The 10,621-nt window shown below is 48.0% G+C and overlaps 2 protein-coding genes across 2 annotated transcripts in view; both read right to left on the bottom strand.

Moving 5' to 3' along the window:
* Nucleotides 1-453, bottom strand: part of LOC126576046 (uncharacterized) — a 13,396-nt gene extending 12,943 nt beyond the window's left edge. Inside the window, exon 1 of the mRNA XM_050237129.1 lies at nucleotides 1-453. This exon is cut by the window's left edge and continues 173 nt beyond it. The gene's annotated coding sequence lies outside the window, so the exon portion shown is untranslated.
* Nucleotides 454-752: 299 nt separating this feature from the next.
* LOC126575558 (nose resistant to fluoxetine protein 6-like) lies at nucleotides 753-9,998 on the bottom strand. The gene is made up of 12 exons (XM_050236307.1): nucleotides 9,650-9,998; nucleotides 4,061-4,221; nucleotides 3,754-3,900; nucleotides 3,075-3,369; nucleotides 2,642-3,005; nucleotides 2,393-2,561; nucleotides 2,023-2,102; nucleotides 1,838-1,951; nucleotides 1,621-1,771; nucleotides 1,219-1,548; nucleotides 1,038-1,152; nucleotides 753-964 (listed from the first exon to the last, which is right to left on the bottom strand). Exons 1-12 carry the CDS (start codon nucleotides 9,765-9,767, stop codon nucleotides 903-905), a joined length of 2,106 nt encoding a protein of 701 aa, XP_050092264.1. The 5' UTR covers nucleotides 9,768-9,998; the 3' UTR covers nucleotides 753-902.
* Nucleotides 9,999-10,621: the final 623 nt, after the last annotated feature.

Genomic DNA, 10,621 nt, shown 5'->3' with positions numbered 1-10,621 from the left:
GGCGGCGCGCCGGTACAGCCGGCAGGCAGCACCGTCGTCGTCAAGCTAATCCTAGACAAGATAATGCAACACCTTATCACAGTACTTGGCACCACGCACATCCACGGCGGAGATGGCAGAGTGTTGGAAGGCAAGGTAAAGGACACTGAGCAGGAGGGATGGGGCCGAGCGAGAAGCCGGGAGCCCAATTATAAAGAAAAGGAAGCGACGAAACTGGCCACCGTCATAAGCCGAAGGACATCGTGGTCTGGATCGCCTCCGGGTGCGCTGCTTTTTACTGCGTTCTGGATGTCTCGCCGAACGATTGCTAGTTTATCGCGATTTGGCCTTATTTTATGTAATCCCGACACACCGGAGTGGAACAGACGATTCCGTGATTCCCTTTTTCCCGTATTTCTATGGCGACGGCGGTAATTTTTATAAAAAGGACGATTACGGAAACCAGCCAGAAAAAGAGCGTAAAAACCAAAACAAACCGCACACACACGCACGGGACCACATGGTACCACACGGGACTAGACGGTACCACACACGCAAGGACGCAGCGCCATCTGCGATAAAACGCAGCAAACGTGTAAATTCAAAAACTGTCCACACGAGCCACGTGTAAAAACTGGGTTTTACTTAAATTCTTTTATCCTTTCTTGTCGGAAATGTACTCTTTACGCTGAGTTTCTCAACAAACACTTCTCTACAAAACAAATGTTTAGCTGAAAACTTGTATTTTTATTCAAACAGCTTTATTTGGCGTTCACTTGCCTGCACTAATAAGATAACGGAATTCCTTTTCCCTTAAACAACTAAAAAAGCGAAAGAGTCACACAACTTATCTCTGTTTGACCGTGAGTATTCAATTAATTTAATCGAATCTTAAGCTAATGTTTTTGGAACGCGGTTTTAGCTTACGCTGACGGTGGGCTCACGTTGTTGCTTTCCTTCGGTGGTTCTGGTCTGGTGTTTTTCTCTGAAACGAAGGAAAGGTAAATCGTTTTAGAGTTGCAGGATGCAAACAGAGAGAAACAATTAATATTCCTTACCAAGTTGCTTGGGAAGAAGGTGCTTCTGGAGCGAAGAAATCGGGAATTCCAGCGTAAGAGCAATGATGGCACCAAGAATGTACGATGCAACGATAACGGAAATCACTTTCATGTACTGTAATGACATACAAACGGTTAACAAATACGTCCGATTCTTTCGATGGTGACCATCGACACTCACCATCGTCGTATGGCTAAAGTAACCGATCTCGCGGCTACCGTAGAAGAAGTTCTTCAGGAAGAACACGTGACTAATGTACGCACAGTAGGTCAACCGTCCGAGTGGTACAAACAGCGGGAAGTTGACGACACTTTTGATGAAGCGATTGTAATTGTAGATGAGGCCGTACATCACGATCGCCCCGAACAGGGCCCATGCATTCTTGTGCAGCGGGAAGAAGATGGCAATCCACAGTGATGGCTTTTCAAAGTTGTTCGAATAGAAGATCATGCTGATCATCATCACCAGCATACCGCACGGGACCGTCATATACCACAGGAACTTAAGGAACTGGGAAACGAGAGAAATGAATAATTATTAGAAGGGATCGTCTATCAATCTACCATACAAGGATATGCGTACTTTCGACGTGTTTCCCTTGTTGTCGGAGGTTCGGATGCGATGGTAAAGGTACCCGTAAACTACACCACCGATGTAGCAGCCCATGTTCGTGTGGAATGGGACGTAGATCTTGTGATACATCTGATCGAACCAGAAGATAAAACGCTCCGACCTGCAATGATTGCGCATAAGCATGTTAACTCTTTTCTGTGCATCTATGCTCTGTCGAGAAACTTACTGTAGACTGACGATGAACACTCCTTCAAAGTGGTTGTAGTAGACTACCAGCATTGGAATCAGTATGGCAATCAAGCCCGACGCACTGAAGATGTGGATCACGTACTTTTTGTATCTAAAAAATATGATAAATCACATGCAACATTATGTACAAACAAAAGGAAACAAGCGACAATTTGGCTATACTTTGTAACAGCGACAAGAAGGATGAGTCCCACCGCAAAAAGCTGATAATCGCAGGCCAGATACCAGGCTTGTTGAAGACACTGTAGAGAAAAGGAAGAAGACAAAATGAGCGATTAAAAAACTGCAGATCATCATTTAAAAAGTGGGAGATTAAGTTGAAGACAGTTCACTACTCCCTGACGCATTCTGGAAAGCCCCGAAGCTAGGGTTAATGCTTCTTTGTTCGCTTCCGGGATAGAGTTCCGTATTGATTCAACGCTTAGTCACACGGGTGCGCCAATTGGAATGGTTGGGCGTGTGGCGTACATCTTCAGTTCCTCAAACTACGCCAAGGCTGCGGTTTATTGTCATCGCCAGCAGCACAACTCACCGGTTCATCGGCATTAACGTAGTTGTTCACATACAGCAGGTTCGTCCACCAGTTGCGCCTACAAAGGTTCCGCTCGACTACCGCACCGCGTGTCCACAGGGGCCCATCTTGGAGCCTCGCTAGCCATGTTGAGTGCAGAAATAGGACATACGCATACGCCGGTGTAAGCCTGTTGGACGCCATTACATTGCAAAAAACCGGATAAAGTGAGAAAACAATTTTCACTGTCATGCGACGGTGCCATCTTACCGGATGTAACGGAATGCAACCGTAGCGAATACGGCCACCCAGCTGATTTTCTTCATCTTGGCCTGATTGGTGCAAAAGTGTATGCTGAGCAGAAAGCCACTCATCTCGAAGAACGACTGCACGATCAACGATCCATTTATCAAGATGTGGCTCAGTGGATTATAGTACTCCTCCTCCCGGTCCTGCGTGTTTGCGATCGAGGTAGCGTTAAACAGATCACTGCAATGACCGACGACCACGAGACAGAAGGTGAAGAAGCGAATGGCCTGGAAAAACTTGAGATCCTCGTTCAGCTGGTCCTTCGAGCGGCTCACCAACCGGTACCAGTTGCGCACCAACGAGAACGAAGTGAGAATCATCGTTTCTGGAAGTAGAAAAGTGTGGCAAGAGGATGTTAGGATGCAGAAATACGGAACCACCATGAGATACTTACTGCGACACGGTATATCCTTTTTGTAGTGCTCATTGCCATGGGGATTTTTCGTCCGATAGTCGTACCAGGTGGACGCGATCACCAGTGCGAGGATCAGGGCCGACACAACCAGGAAACCAATGTCGAGACCATCCATCGGTGTGGGTTGGGCAGGGCGGACGCAGTATTCGATTTCCGTGTAGGCCGTCAGGTTGTACCGCTTGCGAAGCGCATAGTTTTGGCAGATGTTGATGAGCTTACCGTACCGTAGTTGATCATCGGTCGCATCGCTGAACGCGTCCGATCGTATAATGTACTGTAAAAGGAAGGATGAGGTGTGTGAGAATGGATGGATTGATGGAGGACATTCCACCATCATATGTATGATGATGACGATCATCATGCTTATGCAAATGTTTGAGAGATACCGGTTTCTTGTAGCAGTGGCAACGCGGTATCATTGATCATTGCCTATTCCGTTTAGGTTTCGAGGGTAACAAATTTGAATAATTTAATAGAGAAATCATATTTTGATTACCAGTAGGGCGCACAAAGTGGTTGGCTTTCAAATTTATCACCAACGCTGGTGGTAGCATTATGATGGAGCACATTCAATGCTAGCAAATGGTGATACTATTAGACCATGATCAATCAGCCTGCGTCAGCGCATAACCTTACGCAATACCCTGCGACTACCTACCGGGAATGGTATGTCGAACTTGCCAACGAACAAACCTTCGGCGGTTTCGTTATCGAGTGACTCGAGCAGCTGGCGGCACCGGTGAACGCAAAAGCCACGGTCCAGATGATCGTGGCGGAAATGCCTCTTGGTATCGTTGGTGAAGAGCTACCACGGTGGGGAAACCGAGGGGAGAGAAACCGAAGAAAAGGTAAAGAAACATCCGTAAGCGAGCGCCCGCGCGCGCCCGGTGAAGGCCAAGTTCAGGGACTACAAGCGCAGCAGCAGCGCGAGCCAGCTGTTTTATCGCGCAGAGCGCACCGCTTACCTCGATCTGTCTCCAAAGGCTCGACTCCTGATCCGGTTTGATGACGGTGCGACCAACACAGTAAGCGGCGTCGTCTGGAGCCGCGTGCCGTTCAGCATGGGCTACACATAGATCGTACTCATCATATTCGTAAATTCTCGGCATGCGATAGTATTCCTCCACTATGGCCGGCAGACACATAGTGCCCGAGACGAGACACGAGAAGAGAAAATAGATAAGAAATGAAGTTCACTTAGCGGGGTTTTCACAGATTATGCAAAGCTGGTTTCGAGGCGAAGAAGGCGTAAAACGTTTTTCGACTAAAACCTACGTAAGCGGAAGTTGATCGCGATGTTGATTCGCGTTGTTTTGGTCAACATTTCTCAGACGACTCTCGACGGATTGGGAGCCAAAAAAAAAAGATTAACATATCCGTCATTCTATTCTTCGCAGAATGGAATCAGAACCAAAGTAAAAAACAAATGAGTAAAAACAAAGGATGGGGATTCACTAATAGCATCCTCGTGACGTTCTTTGTTCTAGAAGCAAATCCTCAGTCTATAGTTTCCACAGATCGACTTTGCGAATATTAGGTCGTTTCATCGTTCTCATTCGGATCGTTGCTTTCACATCGGCACACTTTTTACGTCCGCCTAGGAAAAGGATTCCATGCAGGTTTGTGGGACAGCAGTAGGCAGCAGGTAATATCACGCTGTACACTTTCTTCCGCGCCAATTATCGAGGGCAAAGGCACTCAGGCCGATGCTCTATCCCCCCCCCCCCACCCCCCGGAAGATGACCTATCCGGTTGGTCACGTGTGAAGGGTGCTGCTTGCAGAAAGCGATTGCATCACCTGAACAGGGTTTAAACCGGTTTTGTAGATCATGACCATGTAGTCTAGTCCGTTGCACTGGATCCACAGTTACAATGCAGAGTACGAGCTAGGTACGCTGCTAATGCTACAGTACGTCGACCCGCGTCGACCACTGACAGACAGGAGTCAGGATCAAGTTTTGCTTCAGAGTGTGCGGTCTGAGGATCAAGTTATTCCCTTAAGTACATCAAGACATCTTAAAAATAGCGGAATCAGAAGCATTCGTTTACCGTGGTTGAAGGGCCAATTTAAAGTAATTTCACCTCACGATTACTAGCAAGGGAACTCGTCTTCATCCCGTCTAACAACTATCGACATGTGTTTGGAGTTAAAGTGAGACGATCACACCGCGTACTGCTTAGCTGGTGTGTTTTCCTAGCACCCAACGAGGCCTTCCGTTGACACCGGAGTCACACTCATCCGTTTACGACGCATCCCCGACGGTTGCAAGTTCGCGGGTCTTCCCCCTCCCGAAGGTGCTCTCACATTGCGCTGGACGACGGCGCGGCGACAGAATAGGCGATCTTCTTTCACGGAAACCTGTTCTGTAGCGACGGGCCCTTCCCAGGTTGAATGTTTTAATGATCGTGATTTATATTAGCAAAACAAACGCGGCAGTACGATCACCAGCGCGGTTGTCTGTAGAACCTGCCCCGGTAGTGACAATAACAACAGCGAGAGGGAGAGAGAGAGAGCCATCCGTTACCCGCATTTTGAGGTGCACATGTTCGCGGTTTGCGGTTTGCGGAATTCATCACAGTCAACAACGAAGTGGATCGCTGGTATGTTAATCTCTAATCAGTAATCAACAACAATAGTGCAGCATCCACGCTATGCTTCGTTAGAACAAACAGGAATTTTGTAGCTCGACCCTTGGTTAAAGGACGGTTGGTCGAAAAATAGAAAAACCAGTTCTTGTTGTAGGCCATGACACCCCTGTTGTTGTGGCACTTTCAGGGGCATCCCTTTTCAGAACTGCTACATAACACCACCTCTGACCAAGCTGCTAAGTTCGATTTCACGATCGTAAACCGTTTAGCAGGCCCGACTCCGGGCCCCAGAGCATGCGGTGGTGTCTTCTGCGGTGCGAAACAAGCACAACAAGACTCCTCAGCATTACTCCCGGATGCCGATCGGATGCCATTAGTTGTAGTAGCATTATAGTCATTCTTGGCAGTCGTCAGGCCTGCGTCAGGATGCATTTGCTATGCATTTTGTGCTAGCTGCATATTGTGGCAAACCTGTTATCGGCGCTAGCGGTCCCTGACCCTGACGGAGTGATTGGTAATGGCATGATGATGGTGCAGAATGATGGACAGCAGCATTTCTCCAGCATCAATGCATTCGCTTTAGCGGGATTTTATTCCGCTTAGATGAGCAAATATTCGCCTTCCCGTCTGAGTCACCCCGGTGTGTGAGTGAGTGCGCCATTATTTGAGTTAACGACCATGTGTGATTTGGGTCCAACCTGTGGGGCGACGAAGCCAACGAACTCGATCGCTAATTATTATATTAGATGAGTAAACACACCCCGACTGCTGCGGGACTGGGAAGCGGGAAGATTTCATGCAGATTCTTCTGGATGGAATACACAATGGGCTAAGACACTGAAGATGGACCGATCCGGTGGTCCAGGTGCTACAGGAAGGGAAGAATCGAGAATAGTCCCGTTCGCCATGGCACACCAACTTTGTCGTTCAACCCTGGTCCACGGCCCGATAATCAAACCCTTTTTGTCACCTCCTTTGCCTCCTGCTTCTTCGGCGCGTCTGCCATAATGTGCAAATTAATGCCATCCGCCATCGTCTCTTTTGCTCTCAGTCTCGCGGGAGACGAACCACGAGCCGGGCCACATCTTACCACGCTCCATGTTCCATGCTAATGCCCTTCTAGAGTTGTTTCTTTTTCCGCTCGGCCCGAACCATCGTCATCGGCGTGGACAGTGGAATGAAGAGTTTACGCGGCGCGAAAACATAGTCGCCAACGCGAGAATATATCCCGAACGATCGCACCGGCTACGGGCTACAGAACGTGCGATACGCGAGTCGCATCGCCAAACTCGCCGAACTCGAGGCTCGCGGAGGGTGGTCGCGATGTCGAATTGCGCGTGCGGTTGGGGCTTTGATTTAGTAAAAAAAAAAAGTCCATGGAGCGCCATGACGTGTTACAGGAAATCGCGTCCGGAATATGCGTCTCGAAAGCATCTGTAAGCGGTTGAGACGTGATCGTGACCTTCGGTTCGATGTGATCGCGCCCCCTCCCGCGCACCGACCACGCTTTGATAAAGGTATCATTGTTAGGGCTGCTTGGCTTGGCGCGGAGCTAGTCGCTTCATCTAAATCACATTCACACAGCAATAAAACAGATTCCTCCCTCCCCCCAAAAAACCCTAAGATCCGGGGTGGATTTGGTGGCAACAACTCCTTCTACCCATCTGTGGCCAACTAATTAGTGCTAAGTAATCTACTGGGGGAATTAGGAATTACAAATCAAAGAGGAAAATCCAAGCAAGGAACCGTAAATCAACCGCTTTTATCTTTTGTTTAATGCTTCGATTTTGTGGCCTAGCCATGAGATCACTACCGCTCAGAGTACCACACAAAAGATTCTATTCCACCCTTTGTACAATGGGGGATTATTTGCAAAAAGGTCAACCAAAGGGATCGCATTGTGTTTAGCCCGACTCGATGCAGATAAATGATCGATGCTGTAAGGCGGGTATTCCAGTTTAGCCATCCATAAGCCATCATTTCAACACCAGCCACAGTCTAGAACAATCCCATCGCTGGTGTTTTTCTCCCCTGCCAAAGTATTAATTACTTAAACAAATTGCATCCCGACACCCGCCATTAAGGCTCGTGATCAATCTTAACGACTAACCGTTTACATTCTACGCCACTACCGCTGGTTAATCGGGATGGGATGAGTAGGAACAGCTAATTGGTGTAGCGATCTATTACACCATCGTGTCTGGCCAGTGGCTAACAAACTATAAACGGGTACATCCCGCAACCGGCACGTCATCGGAACTGTAATTGCATCACACCCATGATTCGACATCGTGTTTGTTGACGTGTGAGCTCGTGGCTCACCTTTTGGGGCTGTCACAAAACTATCGACGATCACATCGATGCGCCATGTGAGCCGCATAGCTAAGCAGTTAAACGTTGCATTACATTTTATTCAAAGTAGCAGCAACATTAACGACGATCTAAGCGCCCTCGATCCGCGATAAACTGGCGCTCGCACATGGCCAATGTTTACCGTGGCGTCTGCATTTCTAACCCAGTTTCGCTGTGGCACGCGTCTCCCTCTCTGTACGTGGTACGTGATTTTTGGGTGGGCGCCGAAACGATCGCAGTGGAACCCAGTGGCCAGGTGTTTCTCACAATTGAATTTACTAAAAAAACTAAGCAGCCTAATTGAGCTGTTAGGGCAGAGAATGGTGAGAGAATTATTATCTGTTGTGATTAATGCTGATCATAGGGTTCGGTTGTCTGATCCATGCCCGATCATTGTTTAATTAGTATCCAACACAGAGCCAGAGCCACCGGTCTGCCGAGGCCACGTCTCGAGTTACATTGTAGCGCCTCGTTAAGCGCTTCTCTCTGAGCGGCTCTGACGCTAATCATTTATGTGCGATGCCAGGGCGCCCTTTTTGACATTTGACACACAATGCAATAAAGCATCGCGCGATCGCGATCGCGAAAGTCTCAATTAGGCTTCCGTTTCGCAGAGCCGCGCGGCTTGTGGTTGTATCCCACGAGCATCACCTTGTGGATGACCACCCCCGGAAGATGGCCAACGGTCGGTTTGTCGATGAACTTTTGGATGGAAATTGGCCCACGACGAGGTGCTAACTGGCGCGTAGTAGTGTTCGATCGACGACGTTGCACTGGCCCAGAATTCGCTCGCTTCAGGAAGTCACTTCGCATCGCACCAATCACAAGCTTCAGTTGCTCTGCGCCGTTCGTAGGCTCAACCAATTAGATCCTAAGGTGGCTGAAGGTCTTCTTCATTGCTTTACGAAGGCTGGGTCACCGCACCCAGCACCCGGAATCTCCAGATGATAGATGAATAACAGATTCAAAAGGGAAACGCAGAAAACCCCAAAACGAGTAAACAACGAGATAGAAATTCCCCAAAACTGATGGAAAGGCAGTAAAAGGGCGCTACAGGTCTACAACATGGATAGCATTCTGACGAGTTTTGTGAATCGTGAAAAATAAGCCGTTGGCATAATGAGGCGCGTGTGCGTGGGTCCGTAAATAGCTCGAGCGGCTTCGGGGGCATGAATAATTAACTGGGCAGATAAACAGGCGGAGATGTGAGATTGGCGTTAGAGTCGCTGGCAGCAAATGTCGAAGAGTGGTTTACTAAAAGTGAATTCTTTTGTTCTTACTTTGAATCATGGCTTCAATTTGTAAGCAGACGCTTCACGTGGAGCAACTTTTTTTTTGAGCGAACCTTCGTGAAGCAGGATATCACGATGGAAGAGACTTAAGCGGCGAAATGACCGCTAAACTCTCGATTGATAAAATTCCATTAACGCGACATCCTTAAGATGGAGAAATAAAACATATTACTCATTATTACTGCAAAAAAGTGAAACAAGTTGATCGAGTTTATGAATACAACATTAAATTAAACACATGCCATGGTGAATATGCACAGTCATATATAAGCACTTTTAGTTACTAGAAACTATCGATCACTATTTAACCATTACACTTACACTCGATATGCGCTGAAACTGGAGGCAGTCCTACAGAAACAACGCCAACCACCACCACTGCAACCCACAATGCACGACACATCCTGGAAAAGCTCATGATTTTCGTTTCACCAAACATTTTCCCCCTTTTTCACACAAATTACACCCGCATTACTTTCACACTATCGCAAAATTGGACAAGTTTCAATCAACAAACAAACTTAAGGATCGGACATCCACCGATCATCGCAGACTACCACGGGCCAGGAGGCTGCTGATTCCCTTTTCTGCTAACGTGCGAACGTTCTGAGGTTCCGGTACTGACTGTGCTCCGGCAGATTGTCTCACCAGCTAGTCTAGCTCGCGTTCCAGTGCGGCACCACGCGCAAAACCTACCGCCAACTCCGGTCCGTTAAAATGGAGCTTCCTGGTGGCGCGAAGAATGGAGACGCGATCGAATCACGAATCACGTTTCAAGCGTTCGCGTGGACGAAATGAACCACGAGCACTCCGATCGAGCGGAGTGAGTGCCATGAAAATCGGTGCTGAGTGACCGCTTGAACCGCGTGGATCGCGTACGTTCGTTTACTCAACGATTTTCCATTGAATCCACATGAATCTGGTTTTGTGGTTCTCGTGGCATCCTGCTGTCCCACAATGACTTGCAAGAATCGCGGCGTTTGACTAGCGCTAGCGGAACAGCTGATTAGAGATGCAAATGATATGCTGAACCGTTTCGCTGAAATGGAGAAAGGTGACGAAGAGAACCGTTTCTTCGCTGCTTATTGTAGGCGTTGCGATAACAGTAGTATTAGCAAGGTCAATAGATGAGAACGCACTTTCGATTGCCAAAATTATGAAGAAGCGGAGGAAATAGGTCGTGCAAAAATGTGCGAAATGCGTTCCACTCGATCGATTGGCGAGCACCTCGCGGTGCTATAATGTGTTGATCAAACAAGAACGCTTCCAAGGTTGTAAATGAGCGGGCCACAA

Source organism: Anopheles aquasalis, chromosome 3 (assembly GCF_943734665.1).
Source record: "Anopheles aquasalis chromosome 3, idAnoAquaMG_Q_19, whole genome shotgun sequence".
Taxonomy (NCBI): domain Eukaryota; kingdom Metazoa; phylum Arthropoda; class Insecta; order Diptera; family Culicidae; genus Anopheles; species Anopheles aquasalis.
The sequence above is the reverse complement of the archived record's forward strand: the minus strand, read 5'-3'. Positions and strand labels throughout refer to the sequence as shown.